The sequence below is a fragment of the Sorex fumeus genome, unplaced genomic scaffold, assembly GCF_029834395.1.
Source record: "Sorex fumeus unplaced genomic scaffold, SorFum_2.1 ptg000029l, whole genome shotgun sequence".
NCBI lineage: Eukaryota > Metazoa > Chordata > Mammalia > Eulipotyphla > Soricidae > Sorex > Sorex fumeus.
In genome coordinates this window covers 18,530,637-18,552,224 of record NW_026606086.1, presented here as the reverse complement: position 1 = coordinate 18,552,224, position 21,588 = coordinate 18,530,637, and the positions used below count along the sequence as shown (strand labels likewise).

Genomic DNA, 21,588 nt, shown 5'->3' with positions numbered 1-21,588 from the left:
ATGCTTTTGTTCAGTTACAAAATGTTTGAAGATATTTCTGCCTTTGGAATTGTTTTTCTTTGTGCCTGCTCCTGAGGCCTGCACGCCCAGGATGGCTATAAAAACCCTTGGCTGTCGAGTTCCGACCTGAGTCAGGATGTGATATCTCGGCCCCAGCTAGCTGTAATAATGTCTCAGCCCCAGCTAGCTGGTATAATAAAATCTCGATGTGCGGTTTGCATTTCCGCTGGACTCTTTGTCTCTTTGAATATTGAGAGGTGGTCTTTGGTCCTAACACCTTGCATGTGTGAGGCTCAGCTGAGTTTCATCTAAGTAAATATAATTTCCTAAAATGATTTTGGCTTTTATGGGGCCCTGTAATGCTGGAGATTAAATTCTCAGGGCCTTTAAAAGGTGAGACATGCACTCTATACTTGAGCTGTCTCAACACTTGGTTTAGTATCTTATGTTTTTGTAAAATAAAAATGTGTAGGTAGTTTTCATCTTGCCATACACAGGATAGTGAATTGACAGCTTTTTACAGGGAGTCATTCCTGGCAGTGTTCAAGGGATCATGTGGCTCCTGGGATCGAACCAGGGGCTCCAGCATGCATACTAAGCCTTTGTGGTATCTCGCTGGCCCCAACAATTTTTGTTTGAGGTGGCAGATTCCTCATAGCAGGGACATTCATTCATCTCTGAACCAGTAATCTTCACATGGCTTGAAGGATAAGAAGCATGAGGGTTTGCTGCAAGTCAAGTGTGCTGCAAGGTGACAGGAAACTGTAGTAGACCCACCTCAGAACTCTCATTGGTAAAGAGGCATGCTCATGGCCAAAAGCCCTTGTCCCAGAGTCATACTGGAAATTTCCAATAGTTTTTAGTCCAATTTGCTTCTGTCACAGCCAGCCACATGGGAGTGGGCTAATCTGAAAATACTCTCTCGTCTTTTTAAAGGGAAATGGAAAACTCGGTACTGAATCATCGTGTTTTACAAAAAGTTTTGATATTTTATTTATCATGAATTCTCTGGCATAAATTTATATTTTAATAGATGTTATACAAATATCATCTTGATTATTGAGGTTTGCCACTCACCTCACTCAACCCCCCCACCCAAACCAAACTTTCTTGGTTGAAAAAAGTACTTTATGATGGGGACTAAGTCTAGAGATCCATATTGTAATACAGTTGGTCTTTTTCCTGCTGTTCGTGCCTGGAGAAGTGAATATGGAACTGTTAATGGTAGAGATTGTGACTCAGGCCCCAAAGGAGAGCACTGCAGAGCTTTCAACCTAAAAGGCCTTCAACTGAAAGAGCCAGTGAAAGAGCAGGGCAGGGCTGGCAGTCTGACCTTATGTCACAGCAAAAAAGCAGCCATTGCTAACGCCCTCTGGTTTGTGTATTGTGAAGGTCCTGCCATCAGCCCCCAGCTCCCACATGTATTTGCCTGCTTCTGAGAAAGAAATGATGGCCAAACTGAGCTGAATCTTTTGGTTATAGTCTATCTGCTCATCACAGAATTCTGCCCAGGATGTCACACGTTTTGCCAGACATCTGGTTCCCAAGATATTAGCACAATTCCACTGGAGTTCTGGGAACCAATGAAAGGCCCCAAAGGACTGATTTCTCTCAGTGTTGAGCTTCACTCCTCCCTGGCACACAAACAATAGATTCAAGAGGATTGGCCCTGAGGCCTTGGAGAAGACTTAATTGGGGTATGTGGGATGGGGCAGGAACTGCTGGTGGGAAAACCCTTGTTAGGAAAGTCATTTCCTGGATGTAAGGAGAGCTGAGGGCAAAGCAGAACTTCATAGGAGACCCTTCCTAAAGGCATGTCCGGCTATCTAGATCAGCTTTAAAAAATCGTTCAATTAGTTATGAGGAGGAAATTTTGAAAAGGGCAGGGAATATGTCAAAAAATTAGAATATGTTAAAATGATGATGGTGAAGATAGCACTTTTTGAATCTTGGTGCTTTTTATCTCACTTCCTTAAAGAATGAAATCCTACTATTATTCCAAGTTGCTGAATAGGATAGAAAGGTTCCAGAGGATCAGTGATACACCCACTCTTTTACAGATAGTATATTTGAAGTGGGAGTTCATCCTACGTCACTTCGGTCCAGAAAAGAATGCATCTTTTTGTTTTATTTTGTTTGAGGCCACACCTGGCTGGGTTCAGGGCTTCCTTCTGTCTCTTGTTCTCAGGGTCACTTCTGTTGGTGCTTGGGGGTGGGGACCATATGTGATGTTGGGTGGGTCTGCCATGTATAACGCAAGCACTTTGCCAACTGTATTATCTCTTCAGCCCCAGGACACGACATCTTAAAAGAGAGAATTAAGTATGCTTTAAAGTGTATTATGTGATCATGATTGTATTTCTCCTTAGAAAGCACAGAACAACAGAGGCAGTCTATTTGCAGTGGGTACTGGTGAGTGCCTTTTGGCACTGTTGCAAAGTCAAAACTACAAAAAGAGAAATAGGAAGAGCTTGTTCTGATTTCGAATAAACAGTGATGTGATAAAGCTTTTAATGTAATCTGACAGCTAACTCAGGTCACTTACTTCTGGAAAAGTTTAGATATTTGTGTAAACTCACACAAAAGGGGCACGGCACACAGCGGAGGCGGCTCTATCTCTCCCGCCGCTCACGTTCGGTAGTCTCACCCTTCTCCCACCCTGGGGAGGTCGATGGCGATGGTCAGGCGGAGGAAAGAAACGAGGGCAGGCTGGTTGGTATTAGTCACAGTTTATTCTGATCCTCTCTCCATCTATATCAGTCTCCGTTCTCTGCCTCTGCTCCCCTTCTTCCTCCCCCATGCTACTTCATTCTCCTTCTCCATCCCCCTTCATCCTCCTTCTCTGGAGTCTGGATTCTGATCCCTCTTTCTCTTCCTTCTGATCCCCTTCTCCTTCCTTCTGACCCCCCAGCCCACTCTTACAGTCCAGTTAAATCCCAAAGCATGAGGGATTGGGGTAATAATTACACATAGGTGTGGTCACAATCAATAGGGGTAGAACTCTTAGCCTCAGGGAAAGCCGCTCCTAGGACAGATCCTTTCTCAGAAGGATGACCCACCCTAGGGCGGGATCCCATGGGTGTGTCTCTCCTCTCCTTGTCCGACAAGCAGACAAGCATATAAGCATATATAATATAAATCATTTTGTATGGATACAGTAAGAAATATCTTAAACTTATAGAATTGCTCTCCTAGGGCCATCTCGATCTCAGACTACAGTGCTCAGGCCAGATAGTCTTTCCCACCTTTAGCAGGACCCTAGTCTCGTTGTTACCTTTGGATCATGACAACATTTGTCTATGATCAAACTCTTAACTTATAGTTAAGAATAATGGCACTTTGGCCTGGCCCATTTCGATGCCAGGGTAGCTCACCGCTTGCCCTGGGTCCATTCAGTCCCTCGTCGGGACCCTGCTTTGGGGGTGTTAGGAACTAAGGGCAACTGAGGCTTAAGTCGAGAAAGCAGATGCCTGGGAGTGAATAATATTCAAGGCCAATTAAATCCTAATTTACAAAGCATAATGTTAACGGTCTTCCTTTATCTATACAAAAAGGATATTGCTTTAAGGTAAACTGTTCATAAGGCATAAGGAGAGGAGAAAGGCAATATTTCACTCATACATATAAAATCATAGATTTCTGAGAAATCTAACCTTACAAATTAACAGAGTCTGATTAGGGGGAAAGCTGATTAACTGGGTGGGGAAGAGAGCATAGGGAAGACTGTTTACAGATAAACACAATGGAATGGAAGTGCCTCAGGAGCACTGTGATGGGTGTAACCAGATAAACCCAAGCTTCTTGTGGAAGAAGGACAAAGCAATGTTATCCTACAGATATTAAACACAGTACTTCTGGAAAGTTTAGATATTAAATTTAAATTTCACTGGACCAATCTTTTTTTTTTATCAGTAACAAGGGAATAAAACCCAAGATCTGAGGGAGGAGGTGGAGGCCCAAATAAGACAGTGTAAGTAATAACTCTCACATAGGATATATTGAGTATTCAACAAGTGGCAACCAAATAAATGTAACTCATTGTGTAACAATTAATTTGGGCTGGAGCGATAGCACAGTGGTAGGGCGTTTGCCTTGCACGCAGCCATCATGGCCGACCCGAGTTCGATTCCTCCGCCCCTCCTGGAGAGCCCGGCAAGCTACTGAGAGTATCTCGCCCGCACGGCAGAGCCTGGCAAGCTCCCCGTGACGTATTCGATATGCCAGACACAGTAACAACAAAGTCTCCAATGGAGACGTTACTGGGCCCGCTCGAGCAAATTGACGAACAATGGGAGGGCCTTTACCTTTACCTTAGAATTTGTTGAAATGAGGGCTGGAACAATAGCACAGCAGGTAGGGCGTTTGCCTTGCACGCAGTCAACACGGCCGACCTGAGTTTGATTCCTCTGCCCCTCTTGGAGAGCCCAGCAAGCTACCGAGAGTATCTCACCCGCACAGCAAAGCCTGGCAAGCTACCTGTGACATATTCGATATGCCAAACACAGTAGCAAGTCTCACAATGTTACTGGGCTCACTAGAGAAAATCGATGAACACCAAGAGGACAGTGACAGTGACAGTTGAAGTGAATGTAGATTTAATGAAGTAGATAGTTCTGATAGGTTCCTTTGAGGACTATCAAAAATACATTGGTTTTTGGTTAATTGTCTAGGTTATATACCAAGTGACAAAACCAGACCCCAGGACCAGAGTGATAATACAGAGGGTAGGGCATTTTCCTTGCATGTGCCCAACCTGGGTTTCCTCCACAGCATCTCATAATGGTCCCCTGAGCCCATCAGGAATGATCCCTTAGCACAGTGCCAGGAGGAATGTTCTGAGCATCACTGAATATGGCCCCAACCCTTCCCCACCCCCTCTACCATTCCCAAACAAACCAACCAGGATGCCGATCACATTCTAGGATTATGATATGCCACAAGATGTGCAAACACATCCCTATTTCCTGGTCCCATAAAACATTAAACATTATTTTTTTTTGTTTCTGGGTCATGTTTGGTTGCTCTCAGGAGTGCTCCCCCTTGTGGTGATTGGGAAACCACATGTGATGCTAGGAATTCGAAATAGGATCAGCCTTATGCAGAAAAGGTTCTTAACCCCTGCGCTCTCTCTGCCCCCTCCTCCTGAAATATTTTTGACATTTACTATACCTTAAAAAAAATTTTGGTAAATGGCACGGTGTGAGGGTTTGCAACAGCAAGTCTCTTATTTATTTCCTGTCTTTCTACACCTATATAGGTTCCTTCAGCTTCAGTATACACCGGCAGTTTCCCTCAGCCTTGTCTTTTTTTTCTTCCAGTACTTGGAAAGAACCGTAAAAATAGGAGACCAGGTACCAGGGAGATAGCTCAACAGGCTGCATGCTGGAGCCCAGGTTTGATATCCGTAGTTCTCCACCACTTCCAGAGAGCCACCCTGAACACTGCAGGATGTGGCCAAACACTTCCCCCGATCCCCAAGAAAAGGAAACCAGAAGTCATGGATGTAGGTCAGTGGTAGAGCACATGGCTTGTGTGCGTTAACTCCCTGGTTTCCATCCTCACACATTTCCCAGCACTGTGGCTTCTAAGTACGGTCACTATGACACTAAAGAAAGAAGTAGGAGGGGCTGGAGCAACAGCACAGTGGGGAGGGCATTTGCCTTGCACATGGTAATACATTACCGGTTCCCAGCATCCCATAAGGTCCCTGAGCACCACCAGGAGTGATTCCTGAGTGCAGAGCCAGGAGTAACCCCTGAGCATCGCCGGATGGAACAACAACAACAACAACAACAAAAAAAAAAAACAAAAAAAAGAAAGAAGTAGGAACCTGGGCCTGGGATGTAGCTCGGTGGTAGGAGGCATTCCTAGTAGGTGGAGAGCCCTGGGTTTGATCCCTTCCTCACTGCAAAAGGAAAACCATGAAGATTGTTAAACATGGGTAAGCAGAAAGAAAAGCCAAATGCATAGGAAGAATAATAAAATAATAATTCTACCACCCATAGGCAGCCAGAATTTAACAATGTGGCCTGTGGTCTGCTCTTTCCATGTGGGAATCCTTCCATTCTAGCTGCAGAATGTATTACCAACAGTGGGGTCAGAAAACCTTTGTCAGTGTAATTACAAGCACCTCCAGGGGCCCTCTGTGTGATTTTTCAAGTCTTCACTCAGATGGTTGTGTACATTTGGGTTTTCACTTGAAGAAATGCAAACTTTCTTTTATTGTTCAAATATTTGCATGAGATTTGTCTTCCTAGACATTTTCTTCCCAATAAGACAGGCTCAGGGGCTAGAGCCATAGAACAGCGGGTAGGGCATTTGCCTTGCATGCAGCTGACCTGGGTTCGATTCTCAGCATCCCATATGGCCCCCTGAGCACTGCCAGGAGTCATTCCTGAGTGCAAAGTCAGGAATAACCCTTGTGCAATGCCAGGTGTGACCCAAAATGCAAAAACAAAACAAAACAAAACAATAAGACAGGCTTATCTCATAAAACCTAGCTCTACCACAAGCTTTGCATGCAGGAGGTCCAGGGGTTCACCCTCATATATGTCCCCTCAAGCACTCGGAGGAGTGATCCCCCTCATAGATGTCCCCTCAAGCACTCGGAGGAGTGATCCCCAAGCACCACATGTGAGTGGCCCTTGAGCTCTGCCAGTTGTGCCACCAAAACTGAAACCAACAGAAAACCCAGCTTCAAGTCCTTTTGAACTCATTTCTAGAACCCTTAAAGTTTCCTGCCACAATCCCGTTCCTCCGCACCTCCTGCCAACTCCCCACCAACTAGGCAAGCCGAGAGCCAGGATTTTGGTGGCGCCTGGTCATCGTGAACTGGGGTCTCCAGCTGAGGCGACACTCCAAGACAGCAAAATACCGAAATCGTCCAGGTAGAGGTGGCATTACTCCCTGGTCCCTGGGAATACTCCTAGGCCCTGCTTCATGGAGCCCCCTCCTGGTGCCCCGCAGGGGTGGAGTATGTTTGGTGGCTTCCCTGGGTCTCTGGGATTGGACGCTGGCCTGTGACTGCATGCCAGGGGTGTCGACCCCCCAGAACCTGGGCAGGAGCGTGGGTGAGTCTAGGTCACAGCTTTCTCCTTCGCCACTGCTTGGGCCTAACCATGCGACTCTCCCTGGCGTACTTGGCTTGGCAGCCTCCAGTGCTCGGACCCTGGCCTGCCCACCCCCTTCTGGCGTCTGCAGACATGGTGAGCCGGCCCAGGGTGCCACACCTTCAGAAACGCGTGAAGGCCCCGCCACACTTTGGCTCCAAGAACCCCCATAACCTACCCCAAGCGGGCTACAGAGGTGTAGGGAGGGGCAAGGGGCACTGGCCAGCCCGGGTCATCGGGCGGGGCGCTCGGGGATTGGCCAGCGCCTTGATACTTTGTAGCGCCTGCTGGGGTGCGGGGCAGCACGTGCACGCCGGCGGAAGCCGAGCTGCGGAGGTGGCGACAACGACCTGCCGGCAGCCACGCCCAGAGCCACGGCCTGGTGTCCCGGCCACGGCCAGGGAGCTGCGCACCTGCAAAGGTTCGGAGCCCACTGGGGACCTGGATGGGAGGCTTAGGGCCTGGCGGACCCCCAGACTCAACTTTCTTCTGGGGGGCCCAGTGCCTGACCCTGCTAGGCCGAGTCGAGCGGGGGTGCAGGTGCTGGGAGAAACCTGGGGCCTGGGCGAGCCCCGCTTTGCTCGACGCCCTCGAAGGACGCGGGGCTCGGGCTTTCTCCTTCACGCGGGATGAATGCGGCGCAAGCGAGTTGGAATGTGGAGATGCCGCGGGGAACCTGGGAAGCCGAGCGCGTGCCCGCGGCGGGGCGGGTGGGGCGGGGGTTGGGGGGAGAGCTGGGAGAGGCGTGGAGCAGGTCGGCAGTGCCCACCTCCCCTCCCCCGCGCGGGGTGGCGCCAGCGGCCTCAGCGAAACCTGCCGCTGGCTGTCCCCGACTGGGGCAGACGGGCAGACTGCAACCCTTGGAGGGAGCATGGATGGGCGAGGAAGCAAGTTTGTGCCACTAGCTACAGGACACGGCCAAGCTGTCTGCTGTTAAAAAGGGGTGTGCTGTGTGTCTCGCTGGGTACCTGTGAAAAGGGAGAAGGCGCAAGGCCTTCCAGACCTACTTGAGGGCCCGAGCTATAGCACAGCAGGGAGGGCGTTTTGGTGCATGCGCCCGGCGCGGGTTCCATCTCCCGCAAGGTCCCTCCAGCACCGCCAGGTACAGTCCTGAGTGTAGAGCCTGGTGTAAGTCCTGAGCACCACTGTGTGTGGTCCCAAATTAAAAATAAAAAGTAAATAAAGCCTACCTATAAGTGTGTGCAAGGGGGACCAAGGCAGTGGGATTGTGGACTGGGTTCTGGGGGGGTGGTGTTTGGGTGTAATACATGAATGCTACATACTTGCACGCTGACCTGCTGGCCACTCTGCTCAGGAAGGACCTGTCTCTCCAGGCGCAGTCAGTGTATCCACCCAGTGCACTTGAGAAGGTGACAGATCCAGGGGCCAGAGCATCAGTACAGCAGGTAAGGCACTTGATTTGCACACAGCATCCGCGAAATCTAGCATCTCACTGACCTCTGAGCCCTGCCAGAAATAACCCTTGAGCATCATGGGTGTGACCCCAAGAACCAAAATAAATAAATAAGAGGTGAAGGAGTCAGACTGGGGGGGGGAGGGGAGGGCAGAACCAGGCTGTTCATTTTGTAGTGTAGTTTTGTTTTCTTAAAACAATTTGTTGAACTAGGGCAACCTTGAAAACTTTGTGGCTTTTAGTTGCTTAATTTTTCCCTCCTAAAATTAAAATAGTTGAAGCCAGATGGAGCTGATGCTGTTGCATACCCAGAGGCTGATCTTTGCAGATAAGACAAATATATGTCTGCCCAACCCTGGCTCAGGGCACCTTCTAACGATTTCAGAGGGTTGACATCCACCTGTTAGGTGCTGGGGAAATCGAATGACCTCCACATTTATGGCCCCTGGTCCCTGCCCCCACTGAGCCCCAAGAAGGTGTGAAACAATCCTCATTGGAATAAGCGTGAAGGAGGCAAAAAGACCTAGCAAGGATCTGTGGAACAACCAGAAGGTTCAGGGGTGAGCTGTCACAGGGCCAGGCCCGCTCTGTCTCCCACACATCAAGTACCGGTGGGCAGACCAGAGGGAAATCTGTTGCCATCCTCTGTGCTCCCTTGGGCGAGTTCTCACTGTTGCTGTAAGACATGGAGCTGGTCTCAGGGTCTCTTGTACAGTTAGCCTCATCTTTGTCTTCTTTGCAGTAGGATGCAGAGCTTGCTGACGCTGCTTAGGGGGAATGAGGGCAGTGGCCCGTCCCTGGCAGAGTTGGTGACCCTCACGGGCAAACTGTGTCGCGACCTTCAGGATGACCCTGCCCAGGTACAGCCCTTGGTCACAGCTGTGTTGGACAGCCAGATCCGCCTGCACCTTCTGGACAATGCGGATGTGGCCCTGGTATGTGCCCGCATGCTGGCCCAGCAGGAGCAGCACGAGGCTGCCTGCCAACTGCTGGAGGTAGGACTGGCTGTTGGAGGGCTGAGAAGAGGGGAATCGGCTCCAAAACACAGTGACAATGCCTGGAAGTCAGCAGGAGCTTGAGCAGCTGTGCTATCCACTAGCCAGTGTGGACCACATTCATTTCTCTAAGCACAAATGTCTGTAGTGACCCCACCTGGAATAGAGTTCAGAGGTGATTGAAATGGGAGAGTGTAAGGGTAAGGCCCTGGGTTCCATGTCTGGCACTACATATTCCTCTCACACTACGGGGTGTGTACCCCAACAGTTAAATGGAAAGCAAAGAGAACAGTAGCAGGGACAAAACTAACCATTTATCAAATCTGTACTGAATGGGGCTGCAGGTTGACTTTAGGTTGACCTTGCGACCACTCACTACTTTCAGACTAGCCTGGAGCAATAGATAGCACAGCAGTAGAACGTTTGCCTTGTACCCAGCCATCCTGGCTGAGCCAGGTTCAATTCCTCCGCCCCTCTCAGAGAGCCCGGCAAGCTACCGAGAGTATCTCGCCCTCACAGCAAAGCCTAGCAAGCTCCCCGTGACGTATTTGATATGCCAAACACAGTAACAAGTCTCACAATGTTACTGGGCCCACTTGAGCAAATCGATGAACAATGGGAGGACAGTGACAGGACAGTGACAGTACTGAATGTGGATGGTGGTATGGAGAGCTGGCATCCTGTAGGAGAAATAGTCAAACAAACCCACGTAGGTTTCCTCATCTTCAGGTCTGCAATTGAGAATTTTGAAAGTCGGCCTCTCTGCCACTTTTTCTTATGGCACATGCAATCACAGCTTGGGTACCTTTTGCATGTACTGATATGAAGCTGTTCATGTTGAGTATATTTTGTTGCCTAAGTACCAGTATGTCTGATTGCAGGATGCTTCATGCCCCAGATAGGGTACAAATACAGTGTTTTATTTAGTGTATGTGTTTTACCCTAAAATATGATTTTTGGATCCTTATCTGTCTAAAGGGTTTCCATTAATGGACTTTGGGTCTATTTTTTTGCATTTCCCCTTTGTGTTGTCCATGCATGCATCATGCTGAGTTTCCCTACACAACATCCAACCAATCCTTCCAAGGTCTTCTGTTTCTGCTTTCTCCTCTAGCTGTGTGTTCACCTGGCTCCTCTCCATCTGTCCTCTCCTGCCCATTCCTTTTAGTCCTCATGGACCCCCCAGAGAGATTTTTTAAGTGCAGATGGACTGTGTTGTGTGCCTGATGTTTTCTGAGCATGTCCCCAATGTCACCTTGTATTCTCCCTGGGTTTTCTCCATACCTACTCTGTTGGCTCCTTGGTGTACCAAGAACTTCCAAGGTACCTCTGTGTCTCAGGGCCATGCATAATACATTTCCTCGGTTGTGGCTGGGGCCCCCCTCTTGGTGTGGCTGCTGCCTTTCTGAATTCTGCCTTAAAGGTCACCCTCTCTAGGCAGGGGTTTTCCAGCAGAAACCCCTATGCCACTCATGGGAGCCTCCCTCAATTCATAACTAAAAATGTACATATTTGGTGGGGTATTTCTGTTTGTCTTTTTGTTTTGAGGCCATATCCAGCAGTGATCAGGGCTTACTCCCAGCCATGCTCCACTATTGCTCCGACCCTGCTAGTGTATTTTATATCTGCTTCCCCTCACTGAACTGCCAGCTTGTTGAGGGATGAGCACCCCTGTCTTGGTGATTACAAGATCCATGGCAGCAGCAGCATGAATCCTCATGTACAGCTGAGTAGGAACATAAGAGGTGTCAAATTAGTCAAAATAAATGAGGTGAGCCAGCAAGTGAACTCAGCTGTGGTGTCTGCCATAAAGGCATCCCAGAGGATACATGTGAGTGGCATCTGTGATGAAGAACTTCAGGAGAAGAACTCAGTCATACTTGTGCAGAGGTGTGGCTAGCAGGCCAGTCAGCTGTCTTCTCCTGGCCATAAGCCCCCTTCTAAGGGATAGTCAGGAGCTATGCTCGGGTAGGGCTGAAGTGCTTCCCTGAGTGGGTGGCTGAGGGTGACCAAGGACATGCCTTAGAGCCTGGTGGTGACTTTAGTGCTGCCATCTGCCTCCTGCCCTCACTGTTGGCAGAAGGAGCTCTTCTTCCCGGGCCCACTCCAAGGGTGGTGGTCCAGGTGGTGGGGGCAGCCAGATGTCAGTGACTTTTCTTGCCAGGATTGCCGGACCCCAGGAGGCAGTGAGGAGCTAGTTCAGCTCTGGAACGACATTCATTACCGCCTGGTCATGAAGAGACTGGGCGTGGCCACGCTGACTCCAGTGCAGAAGTTCCGCTGCCGGAAGAGGTATTCTTCCACACTGACTTATCTTATGTCCTGGCATTCTCCAACCCATGGAGGATGAGCTGTAAGCATGGGGGATCACATCAGGAATGACAACAAAAGCAGTAGGCATCAGCCTGAGTGCTCGGCTGGGCTCTTTACCTGCTCTGCTGGCTGGAGGATAGATTGCACCCTGATATGCAGGATCACAAGGGGAGTTATTCCTCGGACCCTGTGGAAGTCCCCACTGCAGCAGAAAGCTGCATCCATTTCCTTCCCATGGCAGGCAACACATGCACTGTTCAGTGCCGTGTTCCCCATCCTCAATTTTGCGGGGGCAGTGCCAGAACCTCAGCATTGCCCCCCGCAGACTGCGGCATCTCTGAGATGTGACGGTGAGTTCTTTAGACACTCATGTGAGCCTCAGGTGGTGCCTAGATGAATGCCTAGCACAAGACAGGCCAAAGAGGTGTTAGTGAGAGCCAGCAGCATTTTGTAGGCTTCAGACTGTTAGTGACTGTCACTGACATCACCGCTCATGGGTGAGGAAACCAAGGCACGCACAGGTTTATTGACCTGCCACAGTTGCATGAGAGGGAGATTAAAAAGCCAGGATTGTAGCCAACACATAAGTAAAGGAAGTACATGACCTCCTTCTGTATTCCACTGTCCAGCCACAACAGTGACAGTCCTTTGCTCAGGCCTGCAGCTCAGTGAGGGATCCCGCATGCCTCTGGAGACTCCCAGGGGAGTGTGGAGTCTTGTGTGGCTGAGCAGAGCTCAGTCCTGTGCTGCAGCATACGCTCCCTTCAGGACTGCAAGGGTGGAAGAGTGGGTGCTGAGAGGAGAAATCTGGGGTGCATCCAGGGGAGCAGACATCTACACCCATCTCACTGTTTTCACCAGGAACCCCCCACCACCTTCCCTCTGCCCTGACGGTCTGAAGAGCAGAAACTTTCCCAGGGAGGTTCGCCAGAAGTTGCAGGACTTTGCCTCGGGTGTGAGCATCAACCCCAGCAAGGCTGAGCGAGTAAGAGCAACCTCCCCTCAGGGACCCCATCCCTAGAGACCTCCCAGCTGCCCCTCAGTCCTGAGAGATTCCCCTGTTAGGTGGTTTCTGATTTTTGAAATCACCCGAGGAAAGGATGTCAGCGAGTTTCAAGCCTATATGGGAGAAGTTTTGTTTCTCACCAGGGCTGTAATGTCCCCTGTCAGGTGTGGCGGCAGATGCTCATGAGTACCCACTGGCCACTGTACTCAGGTGAGAGGGACTTTCTCTGGGCCTGTTACAGGGCTCTCCCTGAGCTCTCTTCTTGACTCAGAGGTTGGGGCCTGCTTCTGAGGCAGGAAAGGAGGTGTGTGCAGTGTCCCTGGGCACTCACATGTCATTAGCTCAGGGTCATCAACCAGTTCAGTTGTCCCCCACCCAGCTCTCCAGTGTCTGAGGCAGAGTATCTGTGTTCATGTGGTCACTGTTCTGCACTCCCACTACCCTCTGCCTCATACCTTCTGTTCCCACCATTCATTTCGCCTGTGGGTCAGGAGAGGGGGACCAAGTGAGGTCGTATTGTTTGGGGGCAGGAGAAGCTGGCCTCTGAGACGAACTTGACAGCAGAGCAGGTTTACAACTGGTTTGCCAATTATCGGCGGCGCCAAAGGGCCTTTGTGCAGCACATGGAGACAGCCCCAGAGGCCATAGCAGAAGATTCCAGTGCAACAGTGAGGGACCTTCTACAGCCCTCAGCTCAACCCTGTGTTGACTCCAAGAGTGTGGACAGGCCACACTGGAAAGGTGAGTAACCTTTGCTCTTGTTTCCTGTATTGGGGACTAGTTTCTGACATTAGTGCTACGGGGCCCCCTGTCAGGCCTAGGTCTGGTCATATGTAGTATGGGAAGCTCGCTCCCACCACAGTCAGCCTGTTTGGCATTTGACCACATGGGAAGGAGATCACTGAAACTGGGGTGATGTTGCGAATGGACCCAGGTGGGACTTGGCTTTGTTGTTATGCACTAACTGGCACTATGTGGCCAGGGCTCAGTGGGATGAGCACTGGGACTTAGGGTGTCCTAGGGTGGTATTTATGGATTTCCACTCAGACCCAAGTGTCAGACTCAGGGACAAAGGAACATTGTGATGAGTTGGGAGCCACACCATTCTTCAGTCTACTGAAACCTTATTACCTGTGGGGGGAGATGGGACCTAGAGCATCAGGCGGCCTTTCCTCTCTCTTCCCTGTTTTCAGCATCACATGAGAAAAATGGGCATATGCAGCCCCCACAGACTGACCATGGATTGTGGGATGCGTTGGCTTTGGCCTCAGACTTCCGTGGAGAAGAGGCTTTGTCAGAGCCACTGCCCAGGTACTGCCAAGCCCACAGGTGGGGTGGGAGGTTGAGGTCCTCTCCTTGTTCAGCTTCCCTTATCTCACATGATGACAACAGGGAGCAGAAGCCGCCACCGGTCTAGGATGTGGAGTTACTAGCAAGGAACTTACTTCATGGCTTCCCACGCTTGTTCTTAGGAACCTGATTTTATGCTTGTTTTTTAGGATTGGGAATACAGAGAAGAAAATAATTTCGCCTGCTTCCTAAGGACAGACTCAGCTGTCCATGTGACTGTTTTGTTTTTTTTCTTGAATCTTTTATGGTGTGTATTGCAGTGAGCTAGCACCATGCACATTTCCTGAGTTCCTGCTTTGTGCCAAGTATTGTCCAACACTTTTCCTCACACTCTGATCTCTTAAGAATGAAGCGAGCACCAGATCTGTGACTGTGTGATGCACTGGCCATTGAAAGGATTAGGCCTTAGAGCAGAGAGCAGGGTCAAGTCCGTGTCTTGTGCAATCATTTAGCCATGCATTTACCATTTCAGTGCCTGTGGTACTGCCCAATACTGGCCTAGCTCCTAGTACCTTGCTGTTGTTATCTGTGAAATGGGAATAGTGGTAGGGCCAGCTATGCAGGTTATCTAGAAATCACAGGGCTAGGGTGGGGAGTGTCCGCTAAAGTTCAGGTGCACCATTCTAGACTCAGTGAGTATTTTTGAAATGTTAATTATTCAGAGTGTTATCAACTACTTTGCATTGCTTCTTTAGGATCAATCATTAATATACTTAACTCTGAACATTTTCTAATGATCTCAGCTTTCAGTATTATTGAGCAATGCTTTGTTCAAAGTCATTCTAAATAAACTGCTGATTTTTTTTAGGTCTCCAGTAAAAGTATAAATTCAGTGTCTCTGGGGCCTTGCAGCCACAGGGAGAGGAGAAGGCAGCAGGATGGGGGCAGTGCTGAGCCCACAGCTGTTGGCGTCTGGATTGCACCAGGAACCCAGACTGGGCTGCATTCTTCTCCTGGGTCCTTTGGCCCAGCCTCAGTGAGCCTGTGATCACACAGTGATGGTGTTTACTGTGTCTTCCAGGTCTCTGCAGAGTGGTGAGATGTATCGGGAAGGGCCTGGACATGACCCTGCTGTTTGCCCTGGCTCTGGCTTCTGCTCTCTTGCTGGCGGCAGTGACATGCTGGACCACTCCCTGGCTGCTCCTGAATCATGGCTGATGTCTCTTGCACTGGCGTCCTCCAAGGAAGTTGGCTTCCAGACGGGGCCTCTGGCCCATAGTCCTGGCATGGACTTCATGCTGCATCCTACAGATACTGCCGTGGCTGTGTCTGTTGCTGCCTTGGGTGAACCCTATCCTACAGGTGGGTCTGCTCCATGGAAACACAAGTTTCTGCCCCATCCAGGTACAGATGTCATTTCTACTGTGCTTTTTTGCACCGTCGTGATATGTTCCCAGAAGTGGTATTGTGGGTCATATCCTAGTTTTTGAAGTAATGTCCATATTGTTTTTCTAAAGGGCCGGACCAGTCGGCATTCCTACCAACAATGAAAGAGAGTCCCTTTCTCCCCAGATTTGCGCCAGCACTGGTTGTTCTTGTTCTTTTGGATGTGTGGTGTGAGATGATATTTCATTGTTGTTTTGATTTGCATCTCCCTGATGATTAGCCTCACACTACTTTGAGCAGATGCAATGTCTTGTATTTCTAGTGTCCTAATTGGAAATTTCAAATGATGTGGTTAGTGGATATTGTCTTCAATGTAGTACAGAGGAAGAGGGCCAGAAAGAGGGAGGACTGAGGCCCTCTGGAGGCAGGTTCTAGTCTGCTCCCCCACTCTTTCAGATCTTGTCCATTGCGGGTTTCTGTTGAGACTCAGAGTTTTCCCACGTTTGCTAACTGGGCTGGATTGTTGATGGTTGGCAGTAGAGGGAGTTACTCTTCATGTTAGGTCCTTTCCTGCTGATGCCTGAGCCCGGGAATTGATCCTGTTTTCCCTATTAAACCATCAGCATCCTTGGCCTTTATGTGGACCAGTGAACTGGTGTGAACCAGTGCTTACTTTTAGATAACCTTTTTTTTTCTTTTTGGGTCACACCCGGCGATGCTCAGGGGTTACTCCTGACTTTGCACTCAGGAATCACTCCTGGTGATGCTCGGGGGACCATATGGGATGCTGGGAATCGAATCTGGGTCGGCCGTGTGCAAGGCAAACGCCCTACCCGCTGTGCTATTGCTCCAGCCCCACTTTTAGATAACCTTTTATTATGGAGTTTCACACTTTTATTTTTAGTTTTTGGGACATATATGACTGTACCTAGGACTTACTCCTGATGCGTTGCTCAGGGATCACTCCTGGTGGGTATGGGGTGCTAGGGATTTAGCCCAGATCAGACACATGCAAGGGTAGCGTCCTGTCTGCTGTACTACTACTCTGACCCCTTGTGGCAGATTTTTAATTTTTTCCAGCTAGTTTAGTTGAAACCATTTTATAAAAGAATTGTTAAGTTTTTATTAAATTAAGTCATTGATTTCAGCTGTGGTTTCATGTTGGTCAATTTACTTCTGGAACAAACTTTGTTTCTGGAACCCCATTGTGAGTGCTACCTGCAACTCCTCGACTCAGGTCTGAGACTGGCAACTCAAGTGTGTTGTGCATCTTGGAACAGTGGGCAGGATGGATCCTCCTCCTCTTGACTCCTGTTTGTCATCCCAAACTGGTCAGGGCCATAGTGGCTTATTTTTAAAGATGGCTGAGATACTTTTTGAAACATCTGTATAGGGAGAAGTGGCAAGGTAAAATTGTATAAGATTAAAGGGGAAAATGGTAATTTGTTTCCCCTTAAACCAGCGTAGGAGGAACTGAGAGACCAGTTGCTCAGCTCTGCCCTCACCTCCAGTCCCGAGCAGGGCCAGATTCAGAGGCTGTCTTTGGAATGGGCTCTTATGTAAATTCAGGAATGAGAATGCAGAATTTGAAGTGGAGGTGGTGTGACTTTGTCCTGGTTTCTGACTCCCTAAAAGGATCAGTGTCTCTTTCTTCCTCTTTCCCATCATGGCCAGGAGTTGCTGACATTCTTCTGGGAGCCTTGTTTGGGCTGCCTCTAGGACCTGGTATGTACTTCCTCCTGAAGTTAGGCTTAGGAATTTCTTCCTGTGCAGGATTTGTTGACCCGGTCAGCAGCAACCATCAGATGACCTACCCAGAAGAAGGTCCAGGCACCAGTGGTAGCCAAACAGAAGGACAGGTGGGCGGCTTCCTTTTGACACAGCTCCAGTCACAGACTTCTGAATTCATCCTTACACAGAGGTAAGCTCTGTGGAGCCACGAGGCTTGGCAGTGCTTTTTGTGTGCCAGGTATATGGTGCTATTCAATTCTCAGGTGCAGACTGATGCTTTTCCTCAGGGATTTTGAGGTGCAACAGCAGTTGCTGTGTCTACCCAAAGTAGAGCATATATTTTTCCCTTGTACCACAGGATAGCAGAAACAGAACTGACATGGAAATTGTTCTGCGGATGGTCCTCAGCCTCTTCTCCTAGATTGCCATGGGCCCCAGTAGCCTCCTTATGGCACCTTTTTTTTCTCCAAAGAAGAATTGTAATTTCTATTGTAATTTCTGAACAGTATCAAAAGCCTGGTCTTATTTTTATTCATTTTGGCAGGCAATACTCAGTACTCCTGGCTCAGTGCTCAGGTGTCAGGAATAACTTCAGGCAGACTTGGGGGACGATATGAGGTGCCAGAAATTGAACAGAGGTTGACTGCTTGTAAGGCAAGCACCCTATTCACTATACTATTAATCTAGCCCCATCAAAATTCGTGTTTAATATTTGAAATTGGTTTTAAAGGGACATGGAGGGCTATGACCAGCCTCGGTACTGCAGCCTGTGGCTGTGGAGATAATCCTGGAGTCTGCAGAGGTACAGAGGCATGGATAAGGGAATCTATGGTGGAGGACTCTCAGGGCTAGGTCCAGGGTCTTCCTGTTTGGGGAGTTAAAGGCCAGGTAATCCATCCAGGACAGAGTCACAGAGGATGTAGGAGAGCAAATCACTTCAACTCATTGCTGTCCTATGAAAGTTGCTGGATGGTAAGAAAATCAATACTTCACGCCCTTTATTGGCTGCAGTTGGTGGTGCTGGGGGAGGTATATGAACTGCTGAGGATGGAACCTGGTCCTCCCAACATGCAAAGCATATGCTCAGCCCATTGAGCTACCTCTGGCCTCCCATCTAATTTCCTTTTGGTTTTGGGGCTATACCCTGCTGTGCTTAGGGCTTACTCCCACCGCTCATGTGTTTACCTTCTAACAGTTAGACTGTTGTCCTCAGTGACTACACCTGCCACCCTCCCTGCTATTCCCTGATCTGGTCCTCAGGGCCTCTTGTATTCTGCACATCCCATGCACATCCAAACCTGGGTCCTCTTTTGTGACTTCTTCCTCCTATGGTTACTGCTTAACCAGTGCCTTCTCTGTGAGTCTGCATTGGTATTTTTTAAAAAATGTTTATTAGAGAAACACCATGAGGTACAGTTGTAGACTTACAAATTTTTGTGTTTCAGTTATAAAATGATCGGGTACCCATCCCTCCACCAGTGCCCATTCTCCACCACCAATGATCCCAGTATCCCTCTCAACTCCCCCATCCCCCCCATCCCACCCTGCCTCTGTGGCAGGGCATTCTCTTTTGTTCTCTCTCTCCTTTTGGGTGCTGTGGTTTGCAAAAGAGGCATTGAGTGGCAATCATTTTCAGTCTATAGTATACTTTCAGCATGCATCTCCCATTCTGGGAGGATCCTCCCAACACCCTTTACTTGGTGCTCCCTTCTTTATCTGAGCTGCCTTTTCCCCTAGCATGTGTGGCTGGCCTCCAAGCCATAGAGTGAACCTCCTGGAACTTATCTCAACTATTCTTGGGTGTTAGTCTCCTATTTTGTACTTCATATTCCCCAGATGAATACAGTCTTTCTGTGTCTGCCCCTCTCTTTCTGACTCATTTCACTTAGCATGGTACTTTCCATGTAGTACCACTTGTACATAAATTTCATGACTTCATCTTTTCTAACAGCTGCCTAGTACTCCATTGTGTAGATGTACCAAAGTTTCTTTAACCAGTCATTTGTTCTCAGGCACTCGAGTTTTTTCCAGAGTTTGGCTATTGTGAACAGTGCAGCAATGAACATAGAAGTGCAGATGTCATTTCGACTATACTTTTTTGCCTCTCTGGGATATAATCCCAGGAGTGGTTTTACTGGGTCAAATGGGAGCTCAATTTCTAATTTTTTGAGAACCGTCCATATTGTTTTGCGTTGGTATGTTTTCTGACTTGCCTACATCTATACTCCAGGTGTCACACAGCACCCTGCACACCTGAGAGCACGGTGGAAGGAGACTGTTTGGGAGAGCTCATGTGCGGAGATCTCTCTGGGCTTGTTGCTTAGGGGTGGATGGTATGACCTGGTGCCCTTTGATCTGCCTTGATGCTGTGTGTCTTCTAGCTCGCCAGAGCTGGAGGCTGCCCCATCTGCCTTCTCCAGTTCAATGTCTGCTGCAAAGGTAAACCAGCCACTGCCCTCTAACCAGGTGAGGCTCTTCATGGGTTTCTCCTTGAGCTCTTGGATCCTTTGCTCTTGGTACTGGGAGGAGTCATCTTATGCTTTGATGTGAACCAGTGGGCAGAGATGAGCATGGGACAGGGATGGCGTGGGTGTTGTGGGTGCCTCTGTGTAATGTCATGTTTATTTCTCAGGTGCAATGGCCAGACATCCAGGCCTCCAGTGATGCCTTCTGGGGAGCCCAAATGCTCCTTGAGTTTTCTGGAGGCAGTTTGGCTTGAGCCGCCACTTGTGAACCTGTTCAGCCCCCACAGGAAGCAGATGTGAACATACAACTTCATCGACATAGAGTAGAGCACATTATTTGGAACTAATAGTCCCCTGGAATTCCTGGGATTTTCTCTTGAGCTTCATTGAGGGCTGCTTAGCCCATGTAATGTTTGAATGTTTTAGCAACCTCCTGTACCGGAGGAAGCATTTGAGAAATGTTCATGAGAGCTGAAGTCAGAGCTAGGGTCTTTCCACCTGGCAGGGTAGATTGCAGCGCCAACCTCCCTGCAGGTTCTAGGCAGAGAAAACTTCTTAGTGTGAGGAGCATGCCCTCCACTGCTCCCAACCCCAGTCCTATCAGGGACAGGTCAGACTTCTTCCAGATCATTGGCAGGTGAAGTGTGGGCAGGGCCTAACATTGTGTGTTTGGTGCCTCTTCAGGGAGACAGGTATGGTGGGAATGCTCAGGCATGGTGGGGTGTGGTGTTTTTCCCCCTCTAGTTGTAATTTATTGTTTGGAAAACAAAATTTTCTGTTCAATAAAATAAGTTTGATGTTGTGAACACTGCACTTTTACTCATGTTCTTGTATCTGGAGCACCTGTCCTGTTACTCACTACCTTTCAGACCTTGGTCAGCATTCCTCATATGGAGGTGCATTTGTCAATGAATCAGGGATTGTTTCTTCGGTTTTTTTTTCTATAGGCAGCATCACATCTGACTTTTGCCCATTGTATATTTATTTATTTTATTTATTTTTTTACTTTTTGCTTTTTTTGGTCATACCCAGTGATGCACAGGGGTTACTCGTGGCTCTGCACTCAGGAGTTACTCCTGGCAGTGCTCAGGGGACCATATGGGATGCTGGGAATCGAACCCGGGTTGGCCTCGTGCAAGGCAAACGCCCTACCCGTTGTGCTATCTCTCCAGCCCCTGTATATTTATTTTATTGTGAGAAGAATGAATTACTCCCTTGGGCACGGTGCCCTGGAGGCCAAGAGTCTGGAATCTCCTGGTGTTTGTTTTTAACAAACTGCTTTGACCCTTAGGGGGGTTGTAATGCTCAGGCTCTAGATCCTCACCAAGTACAGCGAGTTAACGGACAGACTGTGGGGTATAGCTGGAGCCAAAGTCATGTTTCTGCTCTCAGGAGACTTCCAGCATTATGATAATGATACTTGTATACACTGGCAATTGTGGGTAGCGAGTGCTGCTACGAAGGGACAGTGCAGGTGACTGAGAATCCAGGATGTGTGGACTGGAGCTCCCTGGGAAGGGAATGTCTTTACTGGAATCTTTTTGCTCATTCTTGCTCAACCCTACAGCTCAAGGACCTTCCCAGAGCATGCATCTCCCTAATTTCCACTCTTATGGGACCATGGAATCCACCTTCATCGCCAAAACAGTATGTCCAAGTATGCCCCAAAATGTATGTCCAGTAATAATTTGTATTTGCACTTAGGACAGTCACTCACTCTCTGTATTCCCTATATACTCTACTAAATATATTCTCTGTTTTTTAAACATGGGCTGGAGCGATAGCACAGTGGATAGGGCATTTGCCTTGCACGCAACCAACCCAGCCAGACCCGAGTTTGATTCCTCTGCCCCTCGCGGAGAGCCCAGCAAGCTACCAA

General features: G+C 48.8%; 1 protein-coding gene across 1 annotated transcript; it reads left to right on the top strand.

Moving 5' to 3' along the window:
* Positions 1-9,269: 9,269 nt before the first annotated feature.
* Positions 9,270-20,004, top strand: ANHX (anomalous homeobox). Its single transcript, XM_056115565.1, has 9 exons — positions 9,270-9,518; positions 11,683-11,810; positions 12,693-12,816; positions 13,368-13,578; positions 14,031-14,148; positions 15,209-15,489; positions 17,287-17,434; positions 19,626-19,710; positions 19,877-20,004. Exons 1-9 carry the CDS (start codon positions 9,270-9,272, stop codon positions 19,961-19,963), a joined length of 1,431 nt encoding a protein of 476 aa, XP_055971540.1. The 3' UTR covers positions 19,964-20,004.
* Positions 20,005-21,588: the final 1,584 nt, after the last annotated feature.

Coding starts and splice junctions, on each gene's coding strand:
- ANHX (XM_056115565.1), top strand. CDS start 9,270: ATGCAGAGCTTGCTGACGCTGCTTAGGGGGAATGAGGGCAGTGGCCCG. Junction 13,579..14,030: donor GGACAGGCCACACTGGAAAG/GTGAGTAACCTT, acceptor CCCTGTTTTCAG/CATCACATGAGAAAAATGGG. Junction 17,435..19,625: donor GAATTCATCCTTACACAGAG/GTAAGCTCTGTG, acceptor TGTGTCTTCTAG/CTCGCCAGAGCTGGAGGCTG.